This window comes from Cavia porcellus, unplaced genomic scaffold, assembly GCF_034190915.1.
Source record: "Cavia porcellus strain 051 isolate PalLab524CR breed Dunkin Hartley unplaced genomic scaffold, mCavPor4.1 scaffold_2, whole genome shotgun sequence".
NCBI classification, from domain to species: domain Eukaryota; kingdom Metazoa; phylum Chordata; class Mammalia; order Rodentia; family Caviidae; genus Cavia; species Cavia porcellus.
In genome coordinates this window covers 107,077,453-107,093,020 of record NW_026947485.1, presented here as the reverse complement: position 1 = coordinate 107,093,020, position 15,568 = coordinate 107,077,453, and the positions used below count along the sequence as shown (strand labels likewise).

General features: G+C 40.5%; 3 protein-coding genes and 1 long non-coding RNA gene across 14 annotated transcripts in view; 1 reads left to right on the top strand and 3 right to left on the bottom strand.

Moving 5' to 3' along the window:
- Positions 1-3,044, bottom strand: part of Cwf19l1 (CWF19 like cell cycle control factor 1) — a 39,041-nt gene extending 35,997 nt beyond the window's left edge. The window contains exons 1-2 of one of the 6 annotated variants that reach the window (XM_003479794.5): positions 2,848-3,044; positions 284-368 (exon numbers count right to left, since the gene is read on the bottom strand). In XM_003479794.5, the coding sequence (XP_003479842.1) occupies positions 284-368; positions 2,848-2,870 (108 nt within the window). In that variant the 5' untranslated portion in view covers positions 2,871-3,044. Of the gene's footprint in view, positions 1-283; positions 369-2,474; positions 2,624-2,667; positions 2,809-2,847 lie in introns of those variants that run through there. The other 5 variants (XM_063245044.1, XM_013143537.3, XM_063245045.1 and 2 more) reach the window with 5 other exon arrangements.
- Positions 3,045-5,370: 2,326 nt separating this feature from the next.
- Positions 5,371-10,699, bottom strand: Bloc1s2 (biogenesis of lysosomal organelles complex 1 subunit 2). Its single transcript, XM_003479795.5, has 5 exons — positions 10,582-10,699; positions 10,115-10,231; positions 8,511-8,630; positions 7,309-7,413; positions 5,371-5,839 (listed from the first exon to the last, which is right to left on the bottom strand). The coding sequence occupies exons 1-5, from the start codon at positions 10,634-10,636 to the stop codon at positions 5,808-5,810; spliced, it is 429 nt and encodes a 142-aa protein (XP_003479843.1). The 5' UTR covers positions 10,637-10,699; the 3' UTR covers positions 5,371-5,807.
- On the top strand, positions 10,083-14,924 carry LOC134475247 (uncharacterized). Of its 2 annotated transcripts, XR_010046294.1 has the most exons (4): positions 10,083-10,250; positions 10,423-12,513; positions 13,949-14,038; positions 14,606-14,924. It is a non-coding gene; the product is annotated as an uncharacterized LOC134475247 (long non-coding RNA). The 2 variants fall into 2 exon arrangements; XR_010046293.1 differs by having other exon boundaries at positions 10,423-14,038.
- Pkd2l1 (polycystin 2 like 1, transient receptor potential cation channel) overlaps positions 11,822-15,568 on the bottom strand; it is a 176,334-nt gene continuing 172,587 nt past the window's right edge. For 4 of the 5 annotated variants that reach the window (XM_063245037.1, XM_063245036.1, XM_063245039.1 and 1 more), the window contains 4 exons: positions 14,591-14,717; positions 13,710-13,819; positions 13,348-13,471; positions 11,822-12,727 (listed from right to left, as the gene is read on the bottom strand). In XM_063245037.1, the coding sequence (XP_063101107.1) occupies positions 12,668-12,727; positions 13,348-13,471; positions 13,710-13,819; positions 14,591-14,717 (421 nt within the window). In that variant the 3' untranslated portion in view covers positions 11,822-12,667. Of the gene's footprint in view, positions 12,728-13,127; positions 13,243-13,347; positions 13,472-13,709; positions 13,820-14,590; positions 14,718-15,568 lie in introns of all 5 variants that reach the window. The other variant, XR_010046292.1, reaches the window with a different exon arrangement.

The following is a 15,568-nucleotide window of genomic DNA, read 5'->3' as shown; positions in this document are numbered from 1 at the left end:
GTAGATCTATGCTTTCTAAACCCCACAGACCTGTTTTCCTTTTTTCACACAATAATAAAGCAACAAGATCCAAATGCAAAAAGAAAATGGTATACTGCACAATAAATTGGTCTCTTTTTTTCCAACACTTCACAGCTAGAGTTCTTATATACATGAAAGAAACTGAATCTAACAAAAATGGAAAGTCTGTGTTCAATTAAAAGCTGAACAAAGGAGCCTGAACTTTATTTTAGTATGTTTCATACATCAATAAAATTAAATTCAGTAAAAAGGAATGTCTTACATCAAAGTTTCCACTTTTCTTCTGAATTGCTCGAACTCTATTGAACAAAATATCAAACTTTCCTTCCACATCTCCACAAGCCAAGCTGCAAACAATGGAAAAACATTATGGTGATTCAGGAAACCAAGAGGGTCTGCCAGATTTGGTATACATGTACTAGTTTTCTGGATTAGGTAAATAGGTGATCATTCTCTGACTACAAGGTTTTGTACATGTAAGCTATTACTAATCACTGAGTAGCTCCACTGAAGGTCTGTCTCATCAACACCTCCAACTAACTGTATCTGAACTTCAGGTTTTTACTTCCTTCATAAGGGAGCCAGCTTCTTCTCATTCCCAAGTTTTACGGATAGGTTGGTCACCAAGAGTCCGAAATCTCCATCTAGTCACCAAGTTCCATCAAGCTGTTTTCCCAAATATTTGTCATATTCATTCTCTCCTTATTGCCAGTGTTTCTATCTTAGTAAAGGGTTTCAGTCATTCATTCAGCACGCACATACTGACGCTTACATTATGCTAAGTGCAACATTCCAAGTACAATGCTAAGAACATATGAGTAATATAAACAGGAGGAAGACTCTTAAATTCTCAAAAAGTTTGCAATCAGGGTAGGGAAGATAATCTGATAAGTTTAGGGCTATAATGGGAGACATGAATATGGAACAGGAAGTAATATGTAAAGACTCAAGATTGGTAAGGCAAACTAGCCCCAAGTTGTTAAGTGACATCATTTATCATCTCATTTCTGAGCTTTTCTAATTCTGATTTATGGGACATCTGGCTAGCTCACTGGTTGAGCATGAGACTCTTAATATTGATCTGTATGATTTTCCTACTTCTTATACCATTTCCTTAACTTTTTTTTTTGCTCTTTCAGCCATTCATTTCTTTAGTTTGCTTCAATGCAAATCAATTCTATAAGATGAGAAGTTACTATGAATCAAAACATAAATACACAAACACAGTATTCAATCCAAACTGACATGCAGCATTTAGACATGAAGTAAAACATGCAGCAACTACAGATCTATTTGATCTGGTTGTTCTTGTATAGGGGGAAAATGACTTCGGTTACCAAGACTGTTGTGGTTCCACTAGATACTAGAACATGTAATCATCAGTGTGTGACCATGCTGAAACATTCCAAAACCGTCAATTTGATCACTCTATCTCTGCCTTCCCTAGAAGATATTAGCTCTCCCAGTAATCCCATCCTACCACTCTGATTCTAAATTTTTTTCCCATCCTTCAAGGCCCAGTTTCTTGACCAGTTCAGGAAGTCACTCCCTTTTCAAAATCTCAGAACAAATTCTGTCATAAACTGTTAAAACTTTTTATCTTCTGAGTACCAGTCTTCTAGGGAACCATCCAGTCCCTATTTAGTTACACCTCTTGATGCTCCCACAGGATCCTAAACTTCTTCCATAGTAACTGTTATATGGAATTATAATTACTTCTGGGACATATAGTGTCCAGTTTGTACATCATAAGGCACCACAAAATTTATTATCTACAGGATAAGGATGTAGCCCCATGGTGCACTGCTTGCCTAGCATACGTGAGGACCTGGGTTTGATCCCAGTGCCACACATACACATACACACTTATACATACATATATATTTTTTAATTTGGGCCCCTTTTCAGTGTTTCCTATCCTCCTGAAGAAAGAGATCTATAAATGAGTAACAACTGACTCTCAATCAAATCAGCCTTACTGATTTCATTTAGTAAATTTTCAATTCTTAAATGTTTCCTCTGCCATCACTATCTAATCCTAACTGTCCTCTGCTTTGCTGAATTATTTCCCCACTGCAGCCAGAATCACTTTCCAAAACGAAAATCTAATCATGTCGAGGAGTATAAACGTTTTAATGAGTTCTCTACGTTAAAGACAAAAATATCTAAAAGGGCCTAAACCTCATTTCCTCAAGGACACCTCCTCTGATTCCTACCATTAAGCCAAATACTACTACTATACATCCTCCCACAACCATGTTACCGTAGCACTTTTGTAATTTTATCGTTTATCTATATTCTTTGGTTAATACTTGTTCCTCTACACCACAAGCTCCACTGGAGCAGAAACTCCATGTGTGCAACGCCTAGCACTGCACCTAACACACAGCAGTTATTCAATAAATACTTGCTGAAAGAACGAAGTTCTCTTCGCCATCCTCCCCTTCACTTACCTCCCCCACCCCATCCCAAGTGCGCCAGGGCAAAGCTACTCTCTACCGTTTCTCTCACAGCCAAGGGCCCATCAGCGTGCTCCAAGTGTAGAAACATTTGGCTAATAAATGGTGTGAGAGGAGAAATGAAAAGGAGATGATGTCACAGGCCAGGAAGGCACAAGACAAAAGAGCCCTGATTCCGGAAGCTTACGCCTCTTCCAGTGAGTGTTGCCGAAAATCCCTGCTCGAAGGCGAAAACTGCTTGCAAGAGACCGACTCCAGCCAAGCGAACATTTGACCAGTTTCCAAGCATTTTCGGCGACCCCTGGACCCCTCCTCTCTTTACACGAGCGCACGCGCGCACACGCACTTCCGATTCAGGGTCACTTACAGGCGTAGAGGCTTCTGAGCCATTAGTTCCAGTATCCTCGGCTGGGGCAACCACTTACAATCCGGAACCCGAGCCCACACTCCCAGGAAAAAGCCACTGCGCTACAAAAAGACCTCTGCGCACCTTAGCCAATAAGAGTCCAATATCTACGGAGAGCGCCGAGGCACAGAAATGTTATAGAAAGTTTCGCCTTGAGCAGAAACAAGAACGGTAAGGGGTAAAGGGAGGAAGAGGGAATGACCAAAAGAATACCACTACCACCCCTAATGGACGAGGATAAAGCGTAGCGTCACTGCGCCTAGCAAGAGCGAGATCGTGAGTACGACTTCCGATAAAAAACAAAACAAAAAACAACAACCCACCACCACCCTAACCAATTGAAGTTTGTCATCTACAAGTAATTTCCCGGTACAATGTTCAGCCCAAACCTAACCTAACCATATTGGTTTAATGAGCTTGCTTGATCCACTTCATTCACTTTGTTTAAAAACAAAGTTTTAAACCTACATATATTTAAGAGCAACGCCCTTCACCTTGATTCGGTGTCTGCACGTTGTCAAACTTGTGCACGCTCTTCTTCTCTCAAGATCCCCAAGCATTTTTTCGTTGAGTCTTTTGAAAGTGCAGATACCAGTAATAACTCATAATCATTCTTTTAAGAATAAGGTCAATACCTGTTTGCACTGGTGTGTGTCTGTAATCCCAGCTCTAGAAAGTTGAAACAGGAGAATCCTAAATTCGAACCCTGCCTGGACAATTTAGGATCAGGACTCTGGCTTCAAACCCCAGTACCAGAACAAAAATATTAGAGTAACATCATCGTTCTTCATAACCACAATACCGTTAACACCTAAGAAAATTAACATTAATTCAATAATGTCGCTTAATACACATCCATATTTTAAGTTCTCCAGTTGTCCTCCCCCAAGTTGACTTTATATGTAGGGTTTGTTTTCACTGAAGAATCAATCTGGTTTTATACTTTCATCTGTCTCTATATCTAGTCTCTTAAATCAACAAAACCTACCAACATTTTTTTTTTAACCCTAACTTTTCTGAGGAGTACAGGATATTTGGAGACAAAGTGAAAAATGAGGAAATTGAAAAAAAGGAGTTTCTGACGGATGGATATCCAATTAAGTCAAAATTAAATACAAGTTTAAGCAACAATCCCAAAGCTTTTGTGGGTTTTCCCCACAATTTGTGCAGTGCTTTTGGGGAAAATACTAATTCTTTACATCTTAAAGTGGATGTGCCCTTCTTTACTAGCACACCAACCATGCATTTTTTCCTACTTTGGTTTATGTAACCACTGCCAAGAAATGGCACTCAAAACTGCCAAATATATTCAGGTAATAAATCCAAGATGAGAGAAAATAACATAAGATATGAAAACATGCCTATGGAATTCTGCATTTTGCAAATGTCCTGTATATCCAGATCTATTCTAATGTTTATGAATACTTCTCTGTGAAAACTTAAAAGTAGCTAAAGATAGTTGAACATACTATAAATACAGGAATAAGAAATGGAATTTTTTTTTAAGTAGAGGCCTTGTATATATAAAGACAGTAAGAAGTCTGGCCTTTTCAGAAGCTCTGAAAAGTCACAAAAGATTTCTAAACAGCAGTACTGTGGCTAGTTCAGTTTAGAAAGATTGCTGTGGCAGCAGTGTGGGAGATGGGTTAGGACAGCTGAGAAGGGACTATGGCATTCAAAGGAGCAAAGCACAAGTGTTGGAGGGTCTGGAATAGACACAGTGGGAAAAGACAACTCTTTTGGAAATGGAATTGTATACTTCTCTTCCAAACTGCTCACTCAATAACTTTATCTAACCCTAACTTTATCGTCCCATATCATTAGTGTAAAAAGATGACCATCAGTTTCCAAGAAGCTCCCTACCCTCACAGACACAAGTATGAAACATTTAAAAATATTTTATTTCATGGAGGCCCTCATTTGCATAACCAAAATGTGCACTGTCTTGTCTTTATCACATTTTGAGGGGGAGTTCTTGCTATATATTCCAGGATCACCTTGGACACTAAGTAGCCTAGAGTAGCCTCAAACTGGTGGTACCATCTCAGCCTCCAAGTGCAGGGATTACAGGTGTGTATTGTTTCTGGTTTTATCACATTTCAAAAAGAACACATGCTGCCAGGAGTGGCGGCACATGCCTGTGATCACAGCATTTTGGAGGCTGAGGCAACAGGATCGTTGAGTTTGAGACCAGCCTGGACTACAAAGTGAGTTCAAGGCCAGCCAGAAATGCACAGCAAGACCCTGTCACAAAAAGACAAAAAAAAAAAAAAAAAAAAAAAAAAAACCAAGACCACATGTCAAGACATCATCCCACTGAGACATTTGACTCACACAGAAAAGAAACAAGAGTGGCCCATGCCATTGATACCAAGCTATCAAAACATTCCTTTTAGAATTGTTTTTTTTTACATTTTGGTGTTTGCAATGTTATGGAAAGTAAATTACTGACATTCAAAAGGTGAACAGACTATAAAAATCACATCTATTTTGCTTTCCTTTTTAATTTAGAATCTTGTTAATAACATGAGCATTTTTAATTAAAAAAAAAAAAACATTTACACAGTAACTCAAAAACCAGCCACTTAAGAAAACAATTATCAACCACTGCCAGAGAAAACAGGTGCTCTCATTCAATTCTACTGATAAGCCCAGGTTTAATCCTGAACTTTGAGAGACCTCTGTCTTGAATAGATGAGGAAGGATTCAAGTAACAAGGAGTTGTGTGAATTTCTGCCAGATGTTGCCTCAAAGAAGGTCCAAGAGTACCCAAGTCCTCAGGTTTTTCAACATTGGGATATTCCTGGGATGACCAGCAAGGTTTCCTTTTGAGGACTTTGACATTTCATCAGCCTCAGGATTCAGATGCTATAAAACATTCTTCCGCATTAAAAAAGGCTTTATGCTATAGGAATAGTTTTTCACCGCTTCTCCAGCTTCTTATACTTGGCTTCTGCATGGAGAAAAGGAGACCATTACATCTTTTAATTAACTGTCACAAAGATACTTTTATTATTTCCAAACAAATTCAGATATGCATATTACATTTGTAAAAATCTTTTAGCTTAAGCTTCATCACCTTCATCACCTATATACATCATTGGTCTGTACAACCTGAAATTTAGGAGTCAAATGTATATACCCAGAACCAAAACAAGGTCATTAAGTTCTAAACATGTCAATATTGCACCTGCTTGAAAAGCTTCACTAGAATTGAGCATATTTCCTGGTACTGGATCCATCTGAAGTGTTACTAAATACCAGAAATTGCCTTGTCAGGCAATCCGAGATGCTTTCTGGAATTAGACTGCAATACACAATGAATAGATGTAAATTTCCCCTTTTATGTCCTTATCCTTGCATTTCACTCCAAGAAAGCAATTTGGAAAGATATAGAGATTTTTAAAGGCCATCAAATAAGACTCTTGCTGGGGTGAATTTTTTTCCTTTTAAAATTTCAAATGCACAGGGAGGCCCAGCACTTGGAAGGCTGAAGCAGGAGGATTATTGCAAGTTCAAGGGCAGCCTGGAAGATATAGAGAGTTCAAAGCCAGCCTGTACTAGATAGAGACCTTGTCTCAAAAAAAAAAAAAAAAAAAAAAAGTGGATGGTGAGATGTCTTCTATATGATAAGGTTCAGTAAACATGCAGTAAATGTAACTGCAGTCAAAGAAACTGAATGCTTCTCATTATGGATATTAAATTTTAGCCTGCTACAAATCACTTGAAGTAGTCACCAACTGTTAATGATGAAAATAAAGTAATGTGCATAGGACAAAAGCAAATTCATTACTTTCACCAGGGATATAACAGTCAGAACTAGTTGGCAACACTGAAGGTACTTGTTTTCTTCTTAGAGTCATCCTTCAAAAAAAAAAGTCTTTGAATATTCCATTTTATTTATCTCTTTTTTTTTTTTTTTTTGTACCAAGGATCGAACTCACAATCTCACGCTTACCAGGTAAGTGCTTGAGCCACTGAGCTAAATCCCTGGCCCTGACTATTCCATTTTAAAAAGACATATATTATAGATGATTCAGTGTACTGAATCACAATTAAAGCTTGAGCATTGTCATCAAACAGTCCTGACTTAAAATATGGTTCTTCCATGTGTTTTACTGGTTTTATGTCCTTAAGGAAGTTACTTAGCCTCTTAAACCACATTTTCTTCCCCTATACTATAGGAATAAAAATATTATATATTTAACTCACAAATTACTAGGAAAAAATAAACATAATGCATGCAAAACACTAATACTGCCCAGTAGGTCATTAAGTATTTGGGAAATGTTTTTAATAATAATTATTTATTAGATTTTAATAGATCAGTGTATGCACACAACAAATGTTACATTAACTAAGCACATCACTAACAAGATAGACTCTCTGGGAAATCAAAATGGCACAACAAAAAAAGGTTACCCAGTTTTTTTGAATATGCATCCAGCTTGTAGGCTGCCTGTTCAAGAGCTGCTACTTGCTCTTCAATTACATTAATCTGATCCAGGTAAGGCTGAAGTCCAGCATCTTTAAAGATAAATGACATGTTCACATATTTTCAACAAGTATAAAAAAAAAGAACAGAAAGTAAGAATGCTAGTGTCTTTTCAGCTATGATTCAGACTAGCTACAGTGACATGATTTTCACAGCTAGCAGGGCAGATGACTTCTTAGAAGACAATCACTCAAAACTAGGCACCACTGTGACCTAGTCAAAGTAAGTTTTCTCCATTTACTAATTTTCTTCTTTTGAAAACTTGTTCCTCAACCTTTCTTTACTGATTCTGTTTCTTGGGTAATGTCATACTTAGGAAGGATGGTCCAGTGCAGTGATGGCAAGCCTTTTAGAGCTTTCAATGATACAAACAGCCTGTTGCAGCACGCATGCCATACTTTTGCTACCATTGCTGTAGCACAAATCAATGGAAAAAATAAATCTAAATATGTTCTAAATTAGTCTTTTCCACTCACAGATTTTGTTTTTCTGTTTAAGAGTAGTCCTTTATGAATTTCATTGTAAATCAGTTCACTAGAATCTAGCTACATTTCTTCCAATCCTCCCAGGACTAAACTGATAAAATCAAGATTTGGTGGCAGAAAAAAATACTACCAAAGTATGCTAATCTTCAGAAGGGAAGAAATTCACCTTGATTTTGTAATTCATTTTTAGAAAAGGTGTCCTCAGAAGACAGGAATGCCATGTGTTATGGGTTGCATCTGGATGTCCCCTTAAAGCCTCATGCTCAATGGGACAGGTTTCTAAAGAGTTTGTGAATGATTCATGGTCCAGTGCTGGGATTATGGATGTGAGTGCTACACCCACAGTAGGGTGAGCAGCCTACATACAATAAAAGGGACAGAAAGTCTCTCCATGTTCCTCCCTTTTGCTCTTGTTGCTTTTGCTGTTTTCTGCTGCCATGAACTGTTGCCTTCTACCATGTGCCCTGGAGCCAGCCCAGTACAGACTGAAATCTCCACAAACTATGAGCTAAATTAATCTTTCCTTCCTTAACTTTGGGTGTCACAGCGAGAGAAAAGCAACCAACACCCTCCTCTTTTTTTTGGCCCCAAGGACAAAAGGACGTTTAATACAAACACCTTTAATTATAAAAATTGTTACTTACACTTCTGGTTTAAATCCTTTAAGTTTCTACTAATGTTTATAGCAATGTCTTTCATTTCAAGATACTTCAAGCTGGTTAATTTATTCATGTTTTCCAGGAGCTTATAGTCTTCACTGGTGGCTTTAAAATAAACAGAAATTTGTCTTAGATCACTGTAATGTGCAATATTATGTCAAGCAATAATTCAAGGCAAGACAAGACAACTCCTCCTCTTGTGCTCTTGAACCCAAAACTTTTGCCTTGTCAGACTCTTTTCAATCATCTCCTTTCACTTGCCTTTCCAACCTAAATCTCAGACACATCTTAAGCTTCTCAGAGCATACTTCAACAAGTACTATACAGTTTACTTCTGTAACATCCTTGCACCCACTCTCTTTCCATACTTTTTACCATCATTCTACCTCAGACCATCACTGCTTTTTATCTAAACTATTGCTCATCTATCTCTGGTCTCTCTCCATGTCAATACCCTCACTACTATAAGGTTATAGTTTCTCTGAAATAAGGAAGAAGTCAACAAAGATAGTGCTCTCTCCCATGTTTCTCTCCCATGTCTTGAAGCATGTGGGCCTCCTATTCTCTCATTTTACCAGTTTTGACAAAGATACTGGTACAGGAAAACATATCTGTACTACAACTAGTAAAAATAACATCAGGGGAATAGGGATAATTGACAACAAACAATAGGTTTCAGTAAAGGGAAGAAAATGGGAGTATTGGGGAAAATTGAATCATACTAGTACTTTTTGAGAAGACATATGCTCAAATCTAGTTAAATACAACTGCACACAAATGGCACATTAGTATTAGCTAATCTTTGGAATTTTTAGTGAAAAACCTAGATTCTGTTAGCTGGTTTCTCTTGTTCAAAATAAACAAATAACCACCCTAGTAAATTAGGAACTCAGGACCTCCAAAAGCTCCCAAACCTTTTCTCATAAAATTAGTTGTTAACAATTTTAGTTCACAGCAATTTCCTGGGGAAGTGAAACAATACATTAAATGTTTATAAGAAGTCACACTAACTCAGGCCACTTTCTGACTCCTTGCCACACAGAGGCCATATGTGCACCTGAAAGTACAAATTGAGTCAACCAGAAACTAACCATGCCCCAAACCAAATCCTCAGACCAACCTAAAGCTGCAGGTCACGCCCCATTCCCCTATTTCATTTCTCTTCATCCCTGAAAACACATCTGCTTTAGCTAAATAAATTCTTTGTATATTGCATCCCATCCAATAACTATCCTTTCTCCCTTTTCACCATTTGTTCTCTTCACAACTCTGCTCAAAATACAACTCCCCCAAGAAGTACTTTTAGATTAATATTGCCAGGTATTAAATTCATACTCTCATATTCTCCCCCCTGCCCTCTCACTGTTGTACTACGGGTCTGCACAGTAGTGTGAAGTACGCCTGTGTGAGACGGGTTGCGGTCTTTGAAAACCGGGTCCGAACTTCTCCAAGGAAGGAAAGCGGCTCCCGCCCATTCACAACCTCCCCCGACCGCTCACCAGCAAGGGGGGAAGGGGAGGGAGCTGCTAAAGCATCTCCTCGGATCTCAGCCGGGCATACTACCTGAATCAACCTAGTCCGCGCCTCACCCGTCAGTTCCCCAGTCAGGTACGTGGCCATTTTGGAGAACATGTCCCGGCAGAGCTCAGTGATGTCAGCCTCGGCGGGCTCCTTTGCTTCCTCGGCTGTTTCAACGGCGGCATCGTCTGGGCCAAGGAAGAGTGGGTAAGTGCTCTGCCCTATACCCTGTCCAATCCAGCCAAGGAAGCCTCTTTCTGCATCCCTCCCGGCCTGTCCTCAACTCGATCAAGTACGCTCCACTCTCCATCTGCCATAATTTCAAGTCCCTCACTGCGTCTTTGCCCGTCTGACCCGCCAACTTTGCTCTCTCGCACAGACTCCACGCTCAGACGCTGTTCTCCAGCTAAACCACCTGCCTGGGCAGGACAGAGACAGGCGTGCCTCTCCTCTCTGCCCGCTCCCTCCAGCCCTACACTGGCCCCGCAGGCTTCATCCAGCTCTCTGCCGGACGTCATCTCCATCGGTGCCGGTATACCTCGGGCCGACTCCTCCTGTCGCGAGGCCAGGACGCCCTCAGCTGCTGCCGCCATACTAGCCTGGAGCTGCTTCCGGGTCTGGGAGGTGTGCGCGGGCGCGCTGGGTCTGCGCACTGGAAGTGCTTTTACCAATGTGCCCTCTCTGCGTGGCCCGCGACTCAGTGTGTGGATCCTGAGGGTCTCATTTCAGTGAAGCCACAAACAACGACTGTTAACAAAGTAAAAGCCCAGAAGCCAAAATAGAATCTAAAATGCTGAAACCTATCGATCCGCTTGCAGAGTCACGATGTCTGGAACCGATGGGCTTTTCTGGGGACAGCCAGACCCTGATTACTTGTCAGCGGTTTATTGGCTTGTACTGTCCACCACCCGGCTAGGGTTAGTTGAGCATCAAATGTCCTGTTGACCGATATCCCTGGAAACAGGTTGACACCTCCCCCAAACGCTCCGAGACCTGGCTAGTGTTAGTCACAAAAGATTGTTCTAGGAATCCACGATTTCCAGGTATAGTCTTATATGAGCTGTGGGGAAACTGATTTTGGCCTTTGATTCCTGATCCTAATTAATGTCCTGAGTTAACACCAACTGATTGGATCCTGTTCCTTATTTTCCAGCCTGACACCAACAATCTTTATTGGATTGTGACTTTTTAGGGTTGAGGATACACTCTGGCTGTTTTATTTACATTTAGTTGTTCTACAAATCGCTTTGGTGTTTAGAGTATTTAACGGAAAGAGGGAACCCAAGTGAGTGAAGGAATTGAATGAAAAAAAGTAGAGCAATTGAAGGTGCAAAATCAGGAGCAATAAAAGCCACGGGGCAGGAGGAGCCGGTCTCAGGACACACTTCTGGGACATCCAGAATCTTGATGTAGGATTTTCTTGTCTTATTCCTGATTGTCCCCAATTGCATGCACACACACGTGCACGCGTGCGCGCACACACTCTCACCACTACTACCACCCCCCCCCCCCCCCCCCGCCTTTAGTCCCTCAAGCCGACTCTTCCCTGGTCACCTGTCTTCATTCTTATGAAGCAATCATAGTACTTACTAACTAAAAACATTGTTATAGGCCAGAAGTTCTTATTTCAGGGCTTCTGTAGCAGCCAGTTCCTTCATGTCACTATACCCAGTGTATACCTCCCAGAAAGTATGAACCCACCTCAGCCCATGCACATGGATAGCTCACAGTTCCCAACTGTTTTCTTGTCTATAAAACGAGAGGCAAATGCAAACACCTGGTTTTTTGAAGCAGTTTTATTGATAGTCACCTGGGAAACTGTGTTGTCCTATGAAAAACTAATCAGAACCCCCCACATATTAGTCCAAAGATCTCTGAATCTTGAGGTCATTTCTTTGCATTATTCCTTTCAGGCTGCATTTTGGTCTCCTGAGTTACAGCCTGCTCAGTACTTAGCATTTAGTGAAATTCCTGGAACAGCCTCCACCTCAAGAATCTTTATAGACTTTTCTGGAAATGGAGCTTCACTTTAATTCATCTGTAGTGTTGGAATCTGACTCTAAGGGTTACTTTCCTCTTTTACAGGGAAATTCTATGGGGGAAGAAAAGAAACCTATAGGTGGTAACAGTGGGTCTCCAGATACACAAACAATAAGTGTAAAATTTACTGGTAAATAGGAAAACATCTAGATATTGTCTACTCTGTTGCCTTCTACCTTCTTGATAAGTCATGGCTGTCAAGATCTTAATGAGTCATTATTCTCCCTTCCTGTATTTTGTTTGTTATTGACATTTTTAACACAACAGCATTTTTTTCACTAAATGCACAGTGAATAAGAACTCTAGTGGGAAGTGTTACTTTACAGAATTATGTTTTACAGGACTATTGCATAAGAAATACTGACTCACAAGCTTAAGCATGATGCCCAGCTGACAGGCAGAAACATCGGCTCAAAAGTCCAGACACAGGGTAAGACTCGCTAGTGACCATGGTGGACCCTAAGGTAGGAGAACCCAGTAGAGGGCATATGGAGAGAGGCTTTGAAAGAGGCAGAGAGGGAAAAGAGTCTAATTTCCAGTTTTAGGACTCCTCCTTTGCCACTCTTCTGCCTACCCGGAACTCCCTAAAGGGATGGAGCTACAGCTGGGGCTGGCTGCATGAGTTTCCAAATGGCTTGTTCCTCCTGTTGAAAGAAAGAGAAATAGGTCATTTGAAGGAGTTTGTGTTCCACTTCCCTTTCTCTGGATCTGATTCAAGAAAACCCAAACTGCCATGAGTCCAATATTGATGTTCCCAGTGTCATGGTATTAGGAGGGTAGGCCTTTTATTAGTGATTAAGTCATGAGTGTAGAGCCTTTAGGAAAGGGATTATTGCCATCATCAAAGAATTCTCTTTTCCCTATACTGTATGAGGACTCATCAAGAAAGACAGCTGTCTATAAATTAGGAAGAATCTCCCTAAATATTAAATCTGCTACCACCTTGCTCTTAGACTTTCCAGCCTCCAAAACTCTGAGAAATAAATTTTTGTGATTTATTAGCCTGTCAGTCTATGATATCAACCCAAACAGACTAAGACAAACCTTTCCTGGAGACTGAGGCAGCCATTAGGCCAGAGCAACCAAACTTAAGAGGCCTTCGTTCCCCAACTCACTTCCACCAACATTGTAAATTCTATGAATCTGGTTCTCCAGGACCCTGAAAGCATAATAAGTCTTTCAAAAGTGCTCTTATTCCTGTAAGCCCAACTGACTAAAGTTCAGCTGTAGAGAACTAAGGGGGCCCAAATGAAGGGCCACTCACCATTCCCAGGGATGGAGTTAACTGCCCCTTCTTCTCCAGGATCTTCAGCTCTGAGCCCAAAGAATCAGTCTGGGACACGACTCCTTCCAGAATGGTCTCCAGTTGCAGAACTCTCTTTGTAAACCTGTGTGGGATTTGAGAGAGACCAAGGAAGCAGCAATATAGGGGCAAAGGGCACTAGGTATTTACAGGGACAAGAATAACAGAATAGTTTGTGTCTGAACAGGAACATGGAAGGTAAAGCCCAGTGACATAAAGAGAATCATAAGGAGATAGAAGTTTTCCCTGGGCAAGGGCAGGGAATTGGAAGTTTAAAATAGGGTATTAAACACAGCCAGTTTTGTGCTTCTGGCTGCACATACCTGTAGAATTCTTCTCTGGAAACCCAGCCTCCTGCTCTGGCATCCTCTGAGGCCTGCTTGCCACACACAATGGGTTGGCTCAGGTTCTCAATCTCAGCATTGAGGGCCACCTGATCTCTCAAACATGAGAGAGGAGATGACTGTGAGAAGCCATCAGCACCTATTTCAACACCTGTTCAAATGGGTTCCCAAGACCCAAACTTGAGGTTCAAGTTCTTGCTGTTCCCCTTCCCTTTCAGCCTCAATATGGTCACTACGACACACCTCAGGAGGAAGAGTTACTCCCCAAAGAAACTAAACATGAGCACCTTGAAGACCTGATTAATGAGGTATTCCCTAGACTCCAACTCAGTTTGGGAAAAGAGAGACAGTACCAGAATTCTTGGCATCTTCTTTTTACACTGTGGTTACTTTACCCTTGACTCTTTTGATCTACACTAGATAGGGATGGAGCAAGCAGTGCAGGAACAACTGAGGGTCGGAGTTTGAAAATTCCAAAGAGAAGAAAAGTCCTCACAGAAAGTTTTCAGGGACTCTTGGACAATTGATCCCTTCCCCTAAGACTGTATTTTTTAAAAACAGCTCTAAATCTTGGATATGCATTGGAGTCACCTGTAAAGTTTTAGAAAGTATTGATGTCTGGAGCCCACTTTCACAGTTTTTGATCAAAATGGTCTAGAATGTGTGGCTTGAGTATGAAGATTTTAAAAAGCTTCCCAGGATATTTAATATGTATCAGTTTGAGAGCCACTATTCTAGAAAGTTTCTTCCTGTTCATCCATGGGAGGATTTTAAGTTTGGCTTTGTGTTCCAGATATATTGGGGAGAAAGACGGAGAACAATATCCTTACATTTTCTTCCCATCAACCAGCGCTTCTCACCCTCTCCTTCTCCAGATCCTGTTGCAATTTTTCCTGCTCCTTCTCATCCAATATGCAATTCTCATCCTGGTCAAACCTAGTGAAAGCAGCCGTGAGCTCAGTGATTTCATGCTCTGTGTGCCCCAGTCTGAAAAGAACAGGATAAAGAAATGACTTCTGCCCTTTTGGAGCTGTGATTGCTCCAACTATGGACTCCTCACCTTTTTACTAGACTTCTAAAACATAAGGGTCTTGACCTCTGTGTCTTGCTTTCTGGGAAAAAAAGAGGACAATATGGGAAAGCCAGGATATCCAAAATCTAGAAATTTTACCCCAAATAAATCACTTAAATCTATCACTTCTTCCTGTCCTGATTTGTGCTGATTGGATTTGAGGTTTCATGATTTCCTACAGGAATTCTGACAATGTCTCATTGCCTCTAAATAACCTGCCACCCCTTCCCCAGCTTCCCCTTCACTCTGTCCTGAATAATATAGCTAACATTTTAAAATGCAGGTCTAGTAATTAGGTATGGTGACCCAAAGTTTCAGTTAGAAAGCTGAGGTGGAAGGATCACTTGAGTTCACAAATTTGAGACAAACCTGGGCAACATGCTATCTCAAACAAACAAGCTAAAAAACAGTGCAAGTCCAGTGCTTAAAAATTCCTCTTGGGAAGCCTGTTCCTTAGATTGAGGACTTTTCCAATATGGTCCTTGCCCATTTCTCTGACTTCATCTCCTGTTATGACCCATTTTTTATTTTATATCTTAGCAATTCTTAACTATTTGTTACTTTTTGTGCTGTGTGCCTTTGTGTATGCTTTGATTTCTTTTTGAAGTGGCCTTCTTCTATTTGTTTTTCTATTTGTAAGATATTCATCTTTAAAGACTCCATTCAGACATTACTTCTTCTAAAAAGCCTTCCCTGAAGCTCACAAGGAATTGATAATGTGTTACTCCCATCTCCCTTTCTTTAAGTCAATCACTTCAGTTTTTTA